General features: G+C 36.3%; 1 protein-coding gene across 1 annotated transcript; it reads right to left on the bottom strand.

Moving 5' to 3' along the window:
• Positions 1-16146: 16146 nt before the first annotated feature.
• Positions 16147-17331, bottom strand: LOC105035388 (WUSCHEL-related homeobox 4). Its single transcript, XM_010910936.4, has 3 exons — positions 17056-17331; positions 16611-16919; positions 16147-16523 (listed from the first exon to the last, which is right to left on the bottom strand). Exons 1-3 carry the CDS (start codon positions 17314-17316, stop codon positions 16359-16361), a joined length of 735 nt encoding a protein of 244 aa, XP_010909238.2. The 5' UTR covers positions 17317-17331; the 3' UTR covers positions 16147-16358.
• Positions 17332-19147: the final 1816 nt, after the last annotated feature.

Raw genomic sequence — 19147 nt, 5'->3', positions numbered from 1 at the left:
GATTATCTGCTTGCAAGTCATGATATACGTCTCTCCAAGAAAATGCATCCTAAGACACCAGAGAAGAGGAAGAGGATGAACAAAATCCCTTATACTTTGGTTGTGAGATTAATAATGTATGCCATGCTATGTACCAAGTATGATATAGCTTATGCTTTAGGCGTAGCTAGTAGATTTCAGGTTGATTCAGGAGAAGATCATTGAAAAGCTGTGAAAAATATTCTGAAGTACCTAAGAAGGACTAAAAATATTTTTCTCATATATGGAGGAGGATCAGAGTTGAAACTAGAGAGATTTACAGATTCTAGTTTTTAATCTGATCTGGATGATAGTAAGTCAATATCAGGGTACGTATTTATCCTAAATGGTTGAATAGTGAGTTGGAAGAGTTTCAAGTAGTAGACAGTAGCTGACTCAACTACTGAGGTAGAGTACATCGCTGCTAGTAAACTGCTAAGGAAGCTGTCTAGATGAAAAAGTTCATCATGAAACTAGAAATTGTTTCTGAGATTAAAAGACCAGTGCCACTCTATTATGATAATATTGGGGCCGTTATTCAATCTAAGGAATCTAGGTCTCATCAAAGATCCAGACATATCCTCAGACGCTTCCATCTCGTTCAAAAAATTATAGAGAGATAAGATATTGTCCTTGAATGAGTTGAAACAAAGAATAATATAGCAGACCCATTCACTAAGACCATACTACAGTAGCTATTTGATCGCCATCTAGATTATATGAGATTAAAATACAAAGACGATTGACTTTAGTGTAAGTAGGAGATTGAAAGAAGAGTACTCTATAAGTCAATTGCAACTGTATTGCGATGGACTTTTCTTTGTAATTTTTCAACTCATGTAATGATATTTACTATTTGATAATAAAATGAGATATTGATTTATCATTTTAGCCGCATCTTATTATATCTAAGATTATGATGAACCCTAAAGATTAGGACAATATTTTAAGAGACATGAATGAGTCATGCTAGTGAAATCTAAAATTCTAATCCTAAATATTCTTGATCATAGGAGTATTGAGTCAGAGATCAATATTCTGGATAGACTGGCATATCCTATGTATGCTCGACAGAGAGGGTGGCAGATCTCACTAGCCACCTGTGTGGGATACTAATACAAGAATGTAGGTGCTCATTTAAAAATGAATCCACTGAATTGACTCGATGAAAGAAAATATCTTATGAAGCTTTACTTGCATGTCAAAGATAGTTCTCTAAGTGGGATTGTGCAAGTAATCTTTAGATCTGAGATCACTATGAAATCTTATGCACATGAATCTATATTTTGATTCATACTCAGGCATGGTATTAAGATATGTACGGATATTCTGGATATAGTGAAGTATGTATAAAGATTATGAGTAGGTCAATATAGAATCGATCACTCTTGGTAAGAAGAGATCGCATCCTGTGTATTCTCATTCCTAAATGACTCAAAAAAAATCTTTTGACCAAAAATAGGAAAGAGATTAAAAAGAGTTTCTAATGCTTCATTATCAGAGTCATCATTAGTTAATTGAGAATCGATATGAATATGTATTTGAATTTGACATAATTTCATACTCATGAACATATTCAGGATGCAGGGATGATCGAAGGATTGAATTGCACGATAACTTGCCACTGAAGGATATATTTGATATTTTTATCAAATTTTATATCTTCTAAATAGTTATGATATGTTGTTAGATATCAATCTTGATTTGTAGGTTTGATCAAATTAAAGAATTTAATTCGATCGTCAATTAGAAAGGATTCTAATTGTTGAACTCGGGTTAGCTTGATTGGACCTAAATCGGTTAGATTAAAATCTAATCAAATTTGGTTAACTTGCACTCGAACCTACTGCTGGCTAAATATAGAATCCAATGAGTCACACACATATAGAAATTAGCCAAGGACCCTTTTGATAAGGTTGATTAGAATTTTAGATTCAATTAGGGTTCTCAATAAGCATGTTAATACATGTGAAACCTTAACTCTTTGGGAGATCAATTTAGTCTCATCCCTTGCTAATCAGCTAGCCTAATTTGTTGGGCATTTGGGTCAGGTCGTGCAATTTGGAAGCAGTTCAAATTGGGGTACCACATCTCAATTTGATGCCATATATGAAGAGTTCAAATTGTGAAAGACTCTTGGTGCAAAAATAAATCACCGTGCGCATGTTGGCGTGAGCAGAAAGAGTCCTTCTAGCATGGGATTAAGATGCGTGTGGTAGCTCATATCATCCTACTTCCTCTAGTGCACATCTCAAAGCATGAGATGGATTTTTTTTGGATTATTTGGGGTAGAGAAAAATTTGAAAGAGAAGGATCTCTCACGCGTGCGCGTTGAAGCATCGCATTTCTTCACATTTCAGAGAGTCCTTCTGTAGATCAAACTTGATTAAAATAGAATGTCTCTTAGCAGATTTTGTTTCACTTTTAATCAAGTTTTTTATGGATATTTATTTAAAATTTTTTCAGACTTTTCAGGATGCTTATCGGATGGCAAATTGCATATTTGCACATGTACGCATGATGATAAGGTGTTCGCATGAAGTGGTGCGAGGATCACATCCTTCTGTGAGATTTTTTGTCCCTTATCAAGTTTTTTGAAATTAAAAATAAGTTCCCTATTCATATGGATTTTTTTAATTTGAGAAGGGATGCGAAAATATCCCTTCTTTGGTCGTGCGTGCAGGTGAAGGTGCTGATCGACATATCATTGGTAAGAATCTTTCTGCTTGAAGAAATTTTTATCTCTGATATTTAGATCAAATAGGACTTTTAAGTAGGGTGTGTCCCTTCATTTTGGCATCCCTCTGGTGGCTATAAAATGGCCTGTGTATGGGTGTCTGATGCATTCAGAAAACTTTTCATTTTCTTCTCCATAGCTCTCTTTTCTTTCTTGCAACCTATCTTCATTTTAGGATAAAGCATTGGGATTTAAGACAAAGCTTTATCTAATCCAAATAAAGATTGTGAGGGTTCTAAAAAAAGAGAATAAGAAATTCAGAAAAAAATCTAAGAGGGTCGAGTCAGGTTCTTGGAGAAATCTGATCGATACAGGGCTAGTCGAGTTCTAAGGGCTAGAACTTTGGAAGCAAGGTGAAGAAGGAGTACTGTCTTTGGTCCAATTTTCGTGTGGATCACCATTGAAGGGCGGATATTTAGACACCTTATGAAAATTTGAATTAGCGCTACAGACATTCTTCTTATCCTAGTTTATATTAATTATATTTTAATTATTATAGTCAAGAGTTTCTAGATATTAGGATTTTCAATGCATTAGGTATTTTGAATAAAAATTTTAAAAATCTAACCCTTCCGCTATGCCACCGAAACCCAACACTTATATGAGTTTTTGAATCAAATCCAAAATAAGTCCAATAAGTTAATTAATAAATTTGATATCATTAAACCCAACAATCTCCACCTTAATAGCAAAGTCACCATTCTCCACATCTTCATGCCAATCATGTGTCTCTATACTCCTTTTATTTTGAAGCCCAAAGAAGATAGGCTCTATTTTAATTTTTCTACTTGCACTAGCTTCGTAAGCATATCAGCCACACTCTCATAAGTGCCCACCTTTAACATCCTCATCTTATCATTTTCAATGACCTTTCAGATATCCCCAATATGTATGGTCTTTTTGTGATAAACCGAATTCTTTGCTAAATATATAGTACTCTTACTATCAATTAGCAATATCATAAAAACTATCTTAATACCAAACTCTTTCATCAAACCTTGAAGTTATAGTGTTTCCTTGCTTGCTTTTGTTAGTACCATATATCCGGCCACCATGATCGACAAAGTAATCGTTGCTTGAAGTTTAGACATCTAACTAATTAGACCATTCTTATTTTAAAATATATAATCCATTGTCGATCTTTTGTTATCCAGATCACTGATAAAATTTGCATCCGCATAACCTTGTATTGAACTTGAGCTCTTGCTATAAGTGATTGCATAATCATTAATCCCCCTCAAGTAACGAAGTACTCACTTCACTGTGCATCCTAATGCATGTTCTCAGGATTTGCTGTAAATCGGCTAAAAACGTCATCCGCATAAGTAATGTTCGGTCTCGTGCACATTATAGTAAATATCAAGCTACATACTACATTGGTATAGAGAACTCGATCCATCCATTTCTTTTCATCCTCTATCTTAAGACATTGCTCTAAAGATAACCTAAAGTGAGATACAAATAGTATCCTCACCATCTTTGCTTTGCTCATACCAAATTTTCAAGTAATTTCTATACAAATCCCTTTTATGAAAATGATAATGTACTATTTTTTCCATCCCACCAAACCTCTGTACCAAGAACTTGATGTATTTGTCTGATGAATACTTGAATTAAGTCACTAGAGACATACAATTATATTTAATTGCCCTTTATTTATTAAGAATTTGAGACTCTCTAGTCTATTTTGTAGGTGATTAGGAATTTGGATTCATACGATTCAAATTGAATTCAAATCGGATCAAATTCGAGTGAACTGGACAACCAACTCCCATTCAAGTGTAAATACGACTTATTCATGAAGGGATCAAATGCAAGCTTAAGATTCAAAAGTCCAAATTAAAAGATAATCCTTCACATAGAACCAAGTGTGAACATGACTTAAATATCAAGGGATTAGATTAAAAGATCACTCTTCATGAAAATCCAAGTGTGAACACGACTTATTAATCAATAGATGAGAAGTAATAAGCTCCATCCAAGGGTTCTCTTTCATGCCGCCTTTCCTCTTGTAAAAACCTAAAGAAGAAACCCTAGGCCGTCCAAGTCTCTCATCTTTCCTAATGCCATACCACTTTTTCATGCCAAACTCCCCACGCACCTCTTCTACATGCTAATAAAACCCACGCTCCCTTCTCTTTTCTTTCTTACACAAACCTGCACCCCCTCTCTTCCTTTTATTACACGCAACAAAATCCCTTATGCCCTAAAGTTTCTCACATTTACCTCCTCTTGCTCTATCACGCCACATAAAACATCTTCACGTCCCATCATAAAATCAGCCGGCCCCCTTTTCTTTCCATTCTTATACGCTACACCACAAAACCCTAGGCCATGCTCCTCTATTTAAATGCCAACTTCCTCCTTTCCTTGGCACGTGCCCTCGTGGGGATCATCTCTCTCTCCCTCTTTCTCTCCTCCATCAAAATCCTACATCTCCACCATCTTCCCTTCTCCCTTCATCCATTCAAACATCAAAGAGAGGTTCAGATCTGAAGTTTAGAGGATCCACGGATGAGAAGAGTACCTTCAAAAGTCCAAAGATGCATCAGATCTATGCGCAGCTAGTTCTCCATATTCTCAAAAAATCACTGTAACTTGTCTCAACAGTGTTCTTCCTTTTTAAATCTTTTGTATTATTTTTTTAATATACAATAAAAGATTTGATTTTTTTTCTTCTTATTTATCTCTTTTATTTATTTTATATGAGATCATAGTCTTTGAATAGTCCATGACTATGTAAAGATGGATCGTGATCTAAAGATACGATACGTACTCAGTGAGATAGGCTATGCTCAAAAATCGATCATAGATTTATTGACTTATGTATCTAAATAATTTTGACTAGCCTATAACTTTAAGGGATGGACCATAATCTAAGAGTATGGATCATGCTCTCTAAGATATGTTATATCTTTATTGATTAGATATCAATCCAAAGATATATTAAGAAAGGTACCAAACTGTCTAACAAGAAACTAGTTGAGATCCTGAGAAACCTCTCTCATACTTGAAGATAATCTTTAATCAAGTTGTTCATTTACTGGCTTGCTTATTTAGTAGTCTTGTAATTAATCAATTTTTACTCTTTTTCAACTTAAATCTAAATCCATCAAATGTAACTAATACGATCCCTGTAGGTATGATCCTGATTCATCCTAATTATATAGTAGTAAATTTGATTTATTTTTGACCACCTACGATCGTGATCAAATTTTGTACACCCCCCAACTTAGCTTTTAGTCATCTTCGAGTAAAATAGATACATTAGCAGTATGTATCAAATTATCCTTAATTTGAAAGTTATCCTAGGTATTCCTAATAATAGGGGATATCTAATCAGACTATTAAAAAAGTACTTCATTGGATTACTAATTCGATCCAGTTAGTGACTGAGTGTTAATCATAAAAATTATTGTAGATTTTCTTTCACCAACTCCTCACTCTACTCTTTAAATCTCTAACTTGATGTGAGCTAGATTTATTATATTCTTACAATTTAATCCTCTTATTATCTATTTTTTTAATTATATATATTTTTTAAAAAAATCTAGTACAATGTCTTGGTCTCTTGAGCCTTCTAACTGATCTTTGTAGTAAACTTTTGATCAATAACTTTCAAATCAGTTGACTTTAGGGTATTAGATATAGAACAGTCTTCGAACTTATTGACTCGAGTCTAAGAAGAGCTATAAGATAAGACTGACTGTATAATAGATCTCTTAGCATCCTATCTTTTGATGCGAACCACAATACTTACTTAGGCGAAGAGGCCCGATTACTTAGTGAGACAATGCTAATTTAAAAAAAAAATGAAAAATTTTTGCATACCTCAACCTTTCCACCCATACCCCTATGAAGTAGATTTTTCATTGAGATAGGTAGGAAGACGGTTCTGAAATCACTCCAAAATTTGATCTAATCTAAACCTTATCATTCATTGGGTCTCCCTAATAATTTATCCCTCAGTGTCTTTAAAATTATCTAGACTGTTAATCATTCATTGATTAGGATACCTAATTAATTTCAAATTGAGATAAAATTTGGATACACAAAACTAATTATGTCTGAGCATACTTGAGGACTCTATTAAATTAGTTATTCTCTTTCAACTTAAACGACATTATCCTCAATGGAGGAGAGAAATAGAGCATGATACATAAAAAAATAGAAAAAAGAAGGAGTTCACTTGGGCTTAATTTGTTATTGGCTCAGCCTGAGCCTTGAAGATAACAAATGTAGTTTCTCCCCCTAACTTGGCTAATAGTCCTTTCTGAAGCAACTGAAGTAGGTCCTAAATACTAAAAAAAAAATAAAAATAAAATGTAAGGATCTGGGTTGCCTTCCAAGAGTGCTAAGCTTAAAGTCTTCAGTCAGATTTTATTAAGATTACTCTTAAAAAATTACGTTGCCTTCCAACAAGCGCTAAGTTTAAATTTTCAGCCAGACTTTATGATTCTACCTATCCCGTATCAAAAATTAGATTGATAAATTCTAGCAATTTTGGATTGCCAATCTCAAGAAGAAATTTGCACCTCATTATTAATAAAGTCCATTATTTTTTTATTATCAATTTTAGGAAGATGGTTTGCAATCCCATTCTCATTCTCTTATTCATTGAGAATTTCTCCTATATCTTCCTTTAAAATGCTCCTAAATTAGGAGTTAGATCTGATGCACTGATTACTGGAAGTATGTCATATGATCCTTTACATACATACTCAGGTGTGATCGAGGGTGGTTTTAGTTCTAGGACTGATGATGATTCTAAAGGAGCTATTGGAGTAGATATTACAAGTAAAGGCTCATATTTCTTAGTCTAGAGGGAGTAGTACTAAAATTGGATGGCTCTAGTAATGTGTGCACATTTTCAATATATCCATCTAGATCAAAATCATCTACTCCAAAAGGATCCCAATATGTATGCACTGGGTCTTAAGAAATACTTTTAGGGGTAGCTTCCTTTATCACTTCTTTTGACATATCTACTTTGAAACAAGTCTTGATTTGTGGTCCTTGGCTTTAGGTCTATTTGTTTAATTTTGGATCTAGGGGTTAAATTTTAGATCGCAGTGAACGATGCCCAAGCATACACCCTACAATTATACCTTAGAGCAACATAAAAAATTTTAATTTTTATAATTTTTTTTTAATTTTTTAGATAAAAAAAGGATGAGAAAAATTTTAAAGATGAAAACTAGAGAGTTCTAAATCTAAGAAATAGATGAGAGAAGTTTTATTAGGTTTAATGTTTGTGAGTAATCAAGTTAGACAATAATCCTGGCTAAGGGTTATCTTAGATCTAGACAGCTTCTAACCATTTCAAGATCATCTTCAAGCCTTCCAAGTAAAAGACTAGTCACTCAACTGGCTAGATAAGTATAAAGTTAGTGGGGATCCCCCCATTACTTTTTTTAGACACCAATTAAATTGGTCAGATAAGCAAATAGAACTAATTAATAAACCACCTTCCTTCAAAATGTAATATCTGAATCACTTTTCTAGACACCAGTTAAATTGACCAACCTTAATCCGATCCAACTCTTAGGGTTTCTTGTCTTATTGAGCTCAAGAGTCCTTAGGGATCAACATCTAATTGATTTTAAATTAAAGATTTATGTCAATGCAAAATGAAGGATTATGATTTTTGGATCAAGAAAGGATGATCGAATCTCTACTTTATATTATTTAATTAGGTTAAGTACCTTTAAAGTGTTTTATGAAAGATGCAATACAATTAGAAAAGATATCCAAACATGTTAAGTTCTTTTATTTTATTTTAGATTTCTCTATATTAATTCAGTGTTATAAGATGTATATTTTGTTTCTTTTTATGTTAGGTTATTTAAAATAAAAAAATTAAAAGGTAGGTTTAATTAAGTTAATTAGATTTGAAGAGGTTTAAAGAATCTAACTAAATAGGAAGTAAATTATTTTAAGATTAAAATACAACTAGATAATCTACCAATAAGCAAGAAATCAAATCTATTTTTAAGGTAGTCAATTATTCTAAACTAAAAAAATAGTAAATCACTAGGCTATAGAAAGTAAATTTTTTTTTTAAAGTTATCTAACTAGAAAGCAGTAAATCTATTATATATGAAAAGTAATATAAGGCAAAAATTTAAAAAGACTAAATAAAAGTAAATTTGTAATGAAAATAAAGTAAATTTTTTTTCAAAATTTTTTATTATTTTTTTAGACTCAAAATAACTAAAAACGATCTCCAACAATAGTATCAAAATTTGATCACTGTTGTAGGCAATCAAAAATAAATCTAATTCACTACTATGTAGTTAGGGTGAATCAAGATCATATCCACAGAGATCGTATTAGTTACGTTTGAAAGATTTGGATTTAAGTTGAAGAAGAGCAAAAATTGACTAATGACATGACTACAAAATAAGCAAGCAAGTAAATAAATAACTTAATTAAAGTTTTTCTTCAAGTATGAGAGAGATTTCTTAGGATCTCAACTATTTTTTTGTTAGACAGTTAGTACCCTTCTTAATATAACCTATCTTATAGAGCACGGCCCATATCTTTAGATCACGACCCATTTCTTAAAGTTATAGGCTAGTCAGAATTATTTGGATATATAAGCCCATAAATCTATGATCGATTTCTAAGTATAGTCTATCTCACTGAACATGGTTCATATCCTTAGATCACAATCCGTCTCTATATAGTCATAGACTATTCAAAGATTACGATCTCATGTAAAATAAATAAAAGATATAAACAAGAAAAAAAAATCAAGTCTTTTATTACATATTAAAAAGATAATACAAAAGATTTAAAAAGGAAGAACACTGTTTAGACAAGTTACAGTAATTTTTTGAGAACGTGGAGAACTAGCCGTGCATAGAGGAGATATTGAAGGTTGAAATCTGCTGCATCTTTGGACTTTTGAAGGTGCTTTTCTTGCTCGTGGATCCTCTAAACTTTAGATCTGAACCTCTCTCTAATGTTTAGATGGATGAGGGAAGAAGGGAAGATGGTGGAGATGTAGGGTTTTAATAGAGGAGAGAGAGAGAGAGATGAAAGGGAGAGAGAGATGATCCCCATAAAGGGGCATGCCAAGGAGAGGAGGAAGTTGGCATTTAAATAGAGGAGGAAGGCCTAGGGTTTTATGGTGTAGCATGTAAGAAAGGAAAGAAAAGGGGGTCGGTTGATTTTATGACGGGGCGTGAAGATATTTTATGTGGCATGATAGAGCAAGAGGGGGGGCGCGTGAGAAACTTTAGGGTGTGAGGGCTTTTGTTGCATGTAATAAAAGGAAGAGAGGGGGCACAGGTTTGTGTAAGAAAGAAAGGAGAAGGGAGCATGGATTTTATTAGTGTGAAGAAGTGGCGCGTGGGGAGTTTGGGCGTGAAGAAGTGGTGCGGCATCAGGAAAGATGAGAGACTTGGGCAGCCTAGGGTTTTTTCTCTAGGGTTTTTACAAAAAGAGAGGTGGCATGAAAGAAAACCCTTGGATGGAGTTTATTGCTTCTCCTCCATTGATCAATAAGTCGTATTCACACTTGGATCTTCATGAAGAGTGATCTTTTAATCTAAGTTATTGATATTTAAGTCATGTTCATATTTGGTTCCATGTGAAGGGTTATCTTTTAATCTGAACCCTCGAATGTTAAGCTTGTATCTGATCCCTTTATGAATTAGTCGCATTCACACTTGAACAGGAGCTGGTTATCTGTTTCACTTGAATTTGATCCGATTTGAGTTTAATTTGAATCGTATGAATTTAAACTCCCAATCACCTGCAAAATAGATTAGAGAACATCAAATTCTTAATAAATAAAGAGCAACTAAATAGAATTATGTACCTCTAGTGACTTAATTCAAGTGTTCATCATGGTCTGAGATCTTTTACTTCAAAGGCCTTGTCCAAATCTTTTTTGAGCTCTTTAATCAAAGTCCTTTCTTTGTATACTATATGCATATCATTCACATACAATACTAACACTAGAAAATTACTATCTTTGAAGAATTATAAATAGATACAATGATCATACTTACTTCTTTAGAATTTTTGGCTTAACATGAATATCTCAAACTTCTGATACCATTGTCTTAATGCTTGTTTAAGCTCATATAACGATTTCTTGAGCTTACATACAAGATGCTTTTTGCCCTTCTTTATGAAGCCTTGAGGTTGATGCATATAAACCTCCTCCTTTAGATCACGATGCAAGAATGTCATCTTCACATTTAATTGCTCAAGTTTCAATTCATTAGTAGCAATAAGATTAAGAACAAGCCAAATAGAATCCAACTTAATAATTGAAGCAAACACTTCAAAGAAATCCACACATTCTTTTTGTATAAATTCTTTGACAACTAATCTTATTTTATATCTTTAGATCATCTCATTAGTTTCTCTCTTTATTTTATAAACCCATTTGCAACCAGTTGCTTTCCAGCTCTTTAGTAAATCCACCAAATCTCATGTTTGATTTTTATGAAGTGCCATCATTTCATCCTCCATAGCCTTTTTCCAATGGTTTACATCAATAGTATTAATGGCCTCTTGAAATGTACACAACTCTTCCTCCATGATTAGTGTTCGAAGTGTACCTGGGTTCATAAAATCCTTTAGATATGTAGGTATGCACCGCTCTTTTGTAGAATACCAAAACATATCATATAATTCTCTACCTTCATAAGAACTCTCCTCCTCATCAGAACCTTACTTAACTGGCTCTTCAACCTCACCAAACTCAATCGATGCATTCTTCGATTCAATATCTTCATTTGGTGTATAACTTGAAGATGGAAGTTCAAAACCTTGAGTTCATGTCAGACAGATTTCTTCCTTCTCTTTACTTTTATTTTTTATACTTCTTCTCAACATATTTAATTCATCAAAGTATACATTACATGTTGTGATAATTTTATGAGCCATCGGATCTCATAACTGAAATCCTTTCACATCTTTTGTATACCCAACAAATATACACTTCCTTGAATTTTGATCTAACTTTATTCTTTGACAACTAGGAACAATATATAAGCATGACAATTAAATATTTTCAAATTACAATAATCACAAGGATTTTCGAACCATACCTCCTCTAGTGTCTTTCCATCAGGGCCATGGAAGGTGAGCAGTTGACAAGATAATATACTATAGACATGACCTCGGCTCATAACTTACACTCCAAACCAATATTGCTCAACATACTATGAGTCTGTTCTATTGATGTATGGTTTATTCTTTCCATAACTCTATTTTATTATGGTTTATAAGTGTTGGTGTACTGCCTCAAGATATCTTTTTCCTTGCAAAAGAGTTTAACTCTTTAAATTTGCACTCCAAACTATTATCCGATCAGAGAACTTTAATACAACGTCTAATGAGATTCTCTACTTTGACCATGAAATACTTGAGTACTTCGAATGCCTGACCCTTCAATTTGAGAAATTTAATCTAAACCTTCCATAAGAAGTCATCAATAAATAATATGAAGTAATTGAAACCATCATATGAAGTAATAAAAGAACTTTATATATCCATATGAATGTAATCAAGTATACCTTTGCTTATATGAGATCTAGTTTTGTAGCTCTGTTTATGATGCTTTCTATAAAAACAATGCTCACAAAATTCAGAATTACCAAAAATAATACTTGGAATAAACTTCCTCTCTACTAGAATCTTTATACTCTTCTCACTCATGTGATCCAACATTCTATGCCATAACCGGAGGGAAAGATGATCATTCCCCGTCGCATAAACTTCATTCATCATTATGCTCCCCAATAGTTTATACAAATTTTCAACTCGGACATTTTTCATAAAAATCATTGCATCTTTGGAAACTCTAATAACTCTTCCTTTCTAGGTGAATTTATAGCCTTTTTTTGTCTAATTTGGAAAGGAAAAACAAGCTTTTTTCAATCTAAAATATAGCGTACATCTTCAAGCACCTGAACTATTCCATCAAACATCTGCAAGCACATTATACCAACTACAACTGTCTTGCTATTTGAATTATTTTCCATCAAATTCATACCACCTTCATAAGCCTCATATGTGGTAAACCATAGACTATATGGATACATATGATGGGTTGCACCGCTATCAAGAATTTAATTTTGATAAAATATTGAACTTGAATGTACCATCAAAACTTCATAATAGATAACATTCGATGTTGACTCTTCTACTTGATGTACTTTATTATTCAATTTGAAGTCATTCTTTTCACTACTTGATTCACCAGCATCCTTTCTAGAATTTAAAACTTTTTAGTTTCTACAATTATTCTTAAAGTGTCCGATTTTACCATACAACCAACAAACTCCTTTGCCATTTCGGCCTTTAGATTCTAACCTATTTTGGACTTGCTCCTTGAAGGATTTCTCGATGTGCTTTTACATTTTTTTTGACGATCTCTCACCAAAAAAGCATCCATTTCACTTTTCGAACTCTCTAAAGCTGTCTTTCTTTGAAGCTCATCAGCTAACAAAGTACTAGAAATAATATCCATGTCAAGAGAATTCTCTTTGATGCAATTTAGACTAGTAATTAATATGTCATAGAATCCGATAATGTACATAGTAGAAGTTTGGCCTTATTCTCATCTTTTATCTTTTCTCTAATATTTGCAAGCTCACAATTGATGTTGTTGGAAATATTCAAGTGCTTGAAGATATTGGTACCTTCTTTTATTTTCAAAGAGTATAATATTCTCTTCAAAAAAATTTGGTTGATGATTGACTTTGTTTGGTACAAGTTCTCTAACTTTACCTATAAGCTTAAAGTCATCTTCTCTCTAATAATATTAAAGAGAACTCCATTCAACAAATTCATGCAAATAGTAGCAAAGGCTTTCAAGTCCATCTCATCCAATCATCATTTGACATTAATTCTAATTTCTTATCCTTTCCAAGTAGAACTTTGTGATACTCTTGTTTTACTAGAAAATCATGAGCTTTCAACTTTCAAAGCCCGAATTTTCTCTTCCCATCAAATTTCTCCACTTCCAATCGATTTGTAGCCATTGAAATAATTCGTCAAACATCTTGCACTCACAATTGAAAGCTCTGATATCAATTATAGAGGATGGCAATGGCGGAACTCAAATAATAAAATTACAACTCACTAATAAACCAGTGAATTGGATCTAAACCACCCACAATCAAGATATGCAAGGACATGAAAAAAAAGAAAACAAAAAAAAGGCCATAAATATAACAACACAACACAAGAAATTATGTAGTTCACCCACTATAAGGCTACATCCACGGGCATGGAGATCAAAATCCACTATCAACTCGAAAGATTACAAAAGTTTGAAAAGAGATTACTACTCTATAACAATGAATTTTCTACTTTTCAATAAAAAATCTTTTCTTGTAATACCTCCTAAGCACTATTCCAATCCTATGAAGCCTGCTTCAGAATGATCTAGAAATCCCTTTAATCAACTTTGAAGCTTGGATAAGTAAGAGGAGTAAGAAAACTCACTGCCACCAAAATCCTCTTCTCACCTCTCTTCTCTATCCCAAGAAAAGAAAACACTCAAGAAAGTAATATACATTGATTTTTTTTTTACTCAATATAATAGAAGCTCTTTTTACTAACCCATCTTAGCCCAACTAGCTAATGCATCAAGTAAGCCCAAATCCAACTAACCCATTACATCAATTTTTGAACCAAACATAAATAAGTCCAATAAATTAATTAGTAAATTTGATATCACCAAATCAACAATCTAATTGTTCACTTTTTTTCCTTGATGGACAACCTTTTTCCCTAGAAAAAAATTTTGAATCCAATTTTATTAATTCATCAGATCACATATTATTGGTTAATTCTGTATTGACTTCAGTTTGGAATCAGGTATTTAATGCAGTCTCAGGAAAAATAGATTGCATGAAAGATCTTGGCATGTTTCTTATAATTAATTTTACCATCATACGGTCCCTTGTCTTAAGATGGATTTCACAAAACCAATGTACTAAATGGAGAATATCTCATTTGTCCAAGGATCAGCAGCCAGCTATTTTTATGCCCATCACTGACTTCATTTGGTGCTGCTGGCAAAAGAAGAATTCTCTTATCTTTCGCAACTATTGCCTCTCTACTTCCATATATTATCACTTTTCAAATTTTACATCACCTCAATGATTGGTCTCTTCTCTGTGATCAGAAGGTACTTGAAGGTTTTGGCAAGGTTTGGGAGATGATCAAAGGTATTAGTAGTTTCCGCTTCCTCTACAACTTGCTGCGGTTCTTCTGGTGCTTTGGTTCATTTGCTGCAGTTGTTGTCATTGGTGACTTTCTGAAACCTAGCATATGCTGATTTGGTTTTCTATATATCATATCCTGACCGACCGATGTTTTCTTCAGCATCTGCTGTTTTCTTCTTCTAATCTCTGTTTCTCTTGGTTTTCTTTACACGTTCCTGCTGTTTTTTTTCCTATTCATTATTCTCTCCCTTTCTTTGTTTCTGTGCACATTTCTTTAGCTTCTTTTCATCACTTTTCTCTTCTTAATAAAATTGGTGACTAGTGGAGAATTTCCTCCTCAGCCTCCGTTTCTTTATATATATATATATGGCAACTTCGAAAGGTGTGCTAGAAAATCATGAAGATGTAAAGAACGTCCATTCTTCGATAGAGTTCGACCTAGGAGTCGGACGATCATTTAAGCTGACCTGGGGAACTCTTTTTTTATTTTTTTTTTTCCCCGATGCGCATCAATATCAAAGCAAGATAAGGCTCAGATGCTAGCAGAAAAGCAGGGAAGGAATGAGAAAGGATCATTAGTTACGGAATGTCATGACATGACCCGCGCACTTCCTGCTGTCCCCCTCGATTGCCGCATTCCCATCAGAGCGTGTCAGACAGCGCCACGGGCGGCTACCCTGGCTTGGCCTCATCTCGGTCCGGCCAGGCTTCAAAGATTTCAAGACTTAGGGAGGAGAAAGGAAAGAACGAAAAGGAAGGTAGAGGCTTGGCTTGGATGACCCCCCTAGCAACCATTCCCCAACTCGATCCGTTTCGTCCGTACGTTGTATCAGCATCCGGCAAGCCGGGAATGGAGCGAGGGTCAGCCCAACTCGACCGTGACGAGACCAACCCGGCCACCATCACGAGAGAGCGAGCGAGCTCAACGCACGACTGGGGCACCAGCGCACGGGAGAGGGTGAATCATTTTTTCGCGCGAAAGATACAACCCGAACCTGGGCTGCAAAAGGAGGGAAAAAGGGGCCGGTGGCCGTGACTCGGGTAGGTCTCGGAAAAGAGCGGAGCACCAAGGCAAGCATGCTCTCCCCTCGCCCACTTTCGCTGACCAAATTTAAAGAAAGAAATGAAAAGCAAATAAAGAAAGAATCCAGACACCACGCAACCCATTCCAAACAACAACAAAAGAAGAACATCAATATTACTAATTTATCTCAAAAAGAAACCTACAATAGGACGAACGAAAGAACTTGGAACCACAAACTGAACTTGTGACAGGACCAACAACTAAGGAACGTGACACAAAGAGAGGAGGGCGGGGGCGGGGGAAAGTGGGAAAAAAAACAGAGGGAAAGAGGTAGAAATTAATTAAGAGCCTCCTTTTCGGATGGCATATCGGCTATCAGCTACCTCGTCTGCTTCCCCTCCGGATGCAACGGGAATAGCTCCAGGGTGCGGTCACCCCCGCCCTCTTCCATGATGTCCCGTCCGACGCCTCCCCAGCTCCGGCATTTACGCTTGCAACTCCCGTCGTAGTACTCCTCCACTTCTCCTCCTCCTACTCGTCCTCCCTGCACCACCATCACCAACATTCACCGAATTTAGTTATTCGATCAAAGCTTATAACTCTAAACACGATGTCGTGAACTCGTGCCTACCCTGGATCCAGTAGACTTTAGAGCCATGATTGGAGGACAAGTGCTGCTGTTGCTGCTGCTGTCATTGTTGCTGCTGCTCAGGGCGAGGAGGGCGCTGCGCTTTTGCTTCTGGCGCTCGCGGGCCTTGTGGTTCTGGAACCAGTAGAAGACGTTCTTCCCTTCGATCCGCCCGTACTTGCCGAGTTCGGCAGTGATGTGCTCGATCTGTTGGGCATTCGGTGTCCGCATCCCACCCCGGTACAGAGCCTCTAGCGCCCTTATCTGCTCCGGCGCTGGATTCCACCTAGTCCCCCCTGACTGCGTCTCCACCTGTGGCTTTGTTCATTATTATCGAAGTAAATGATGTAGCTATTCTTATGTATATCCCCGGCTAGTTAGTAGCACCACCATATGAGAGAGAGAGAGAGAGAGAAAGAGAGAGAGAGAGAGATGTGGGACAACATACTTGGGAGGAATCTGGGTTCTGGGCGGTGCATTTGGCCTTGGGGAAGTTGAAGCCCTTCACATCAAGAGAGGCGATTGTTTGACTAGCAGCAACGGCGGTGGCAGTGACGGTGGCCGTCAGCTTGGGTGCAAGTGGGCGGAGGCGCTTGAAGTGAATGGTCAAAGAAGAAGTGGTGGAGGAGGAGGAGGAGGAGGAGGGGGAGGAGGGTTCTTGCAGTTGGTGCTCCCAGAACCCTCCCATTGCGAGCTGCTGGACCTTCATGGCTTACCCTGGGCTGCGGAAACGGACGAGAGGATAGTGATGGCAGCGTGCTGGATATTTATATTTATATACCGACACATGCTCGATCTCCATCAGATTAATGTGGGTTGGTGGGATTACGGTGTCAGGGGATGGGTTCGGGTTGTATCTTTTAAGCGAAAGAACGATTGATCTTGTTTGGCAGCATAAACCGTTGGATCGCATCTTGCACGAGTACGCCTATCTCTCTAGATGACGGGAAAAAACGCATCCCACTTTAAAAACCACGTAAAATATGATCCAATGATTTACGCCGCGACAGAACATTAATCATTCCTTCGCACGAAAGATACAACCCGCACCCTTCAGGGTGTAGTCCACGAGCCCAACTGTACTGCTCTGATTATTACGTGGTTGTTGCTCATTGGGCAAAGAGACGTCATTTTGTTAAAATTTTTCCGATTAAGTAAACTTGTTGGAATATCTCACGGTGACGAGGACAGTCAAGCCAGCAGTATCACCAGAAGTTTTGTCGTGATGCACGACAGTCGCCGGATCCGATGGCCGAGCCATCCGGTGGGCATCATATACATTCACTTCAGCTTTGTGATGTCATGGTTATCTTGCACCCATCCAAGTCTGCCACACACCAAAATGTGCATCCCCTACCGACCAGCAAGTGACTGCTACTGTAGCTGGTCAAAATCATGAGTAGAGGATGCATCTAAACTGCTTTTTTTTTTTTTTGAAAGGATAAATGGAACAAGATAAAAGACAACACGCTAAAATGTTTTTTATGGCAAAAGTAGCATGTTAATTCATGAAGCCGCACCCAAATTGGATGCAGGTGGTAGTGAGATAAAACCGTGTCCCTCGCGAATCAAGTTTTGCAGATTCAAACAGGGAATAGAAAGAGGTTGGTTCAAGCAGTCCAAACATCTGGTCAAGCAGATCACCGAACAGAATTTGTGACTTATGATGCATCAAAGCAGCAACGCACTAGGCTAGCTAGGAATGGTGAATCATGGCTTCTTGATAATAAACATATGCGGCGTCAGCCAGGGAGCAAGAAGGACCATGCAATGGCTATTGCAGCGGATTGCGAGTTGCGGTTGGGCAGAAGAGCATGCAAGGCAAGGAGGGGAAGACCAAATGATGAGGCGTGGTTGACTTGGAGGGAGGACGGGAAGAAAAAGGAGAGCATGCAAGGCAAGTAGGGGAAGACCAAATGATGAGGTGACTTGGAGGGAGGACGGGAAGAAAAAGTGGGGGAACGTTTTGGTTTGAAGTGGGAATTGAGGGCACGAAAGATTCCCCCGATGCTGGCCCGTCAAATCGGTCGGTTTTCTCGCTTTCATGATAAGGGCCTCCTTGCTTTTCGGTGGAGATGGAATGAAAAAGATTCCTCCAATCCCCAAAAGGAAAACAAAAGGAAAAAGAAAAAAGAAGCCGAAAGAAAGCGAGGTTTGAAGAGCAAAAGTTACATCCGTGCGTGTCTAGGTTTTGATGGAAGTGAGTGCATTGGTCCTCGAAAAATGATCACTGTAGAAAAAAATTATTGATTGAATCAGGTCCACCATGTTAATTTTGGACCAGTTCAATCATAGTTAGACACATCTAAAAATATTGATTAGATGAGAAAAATTGCAGTGAAAAAAAAAGCCCCTTCACGTTTTTTCCATCTCCTCACTTGTCTTCTCTAAAGTCCATGGAGGAGAAGACCTCCACCCACCCATCAGTTGGTCCGCCCCATCAACTCTACCACCATGATATCTAGGTCTAGCCAGAAGGCGCCCTTGAATGCATCATGAATCTCCTTTCAAGTGTGGTCGACAACAAAGAGGAACCCTGA

The sequence above is a fragment of the Elaeis guineensis genome, chromosome 8 (genome assembly GCF_000442705.2).
Source record: "Elaeis guineensis isolate ETL-2024a chromosome 8, EG11, whole genome shotgun sequence".
In the NCBI taxonomy this organism is placed as follows: Eukaryota; Viridiplantae; Streptophyta; class Magnoliopsida; order Arecales; family Arecaceae; genus Elaeis; species Elaeis guineensis.
The sequence above is the reverse complement of the archived record's forward strand: the minus strand, read 5'-3'. Positions and strand labels throughout refer to the sequence as shown.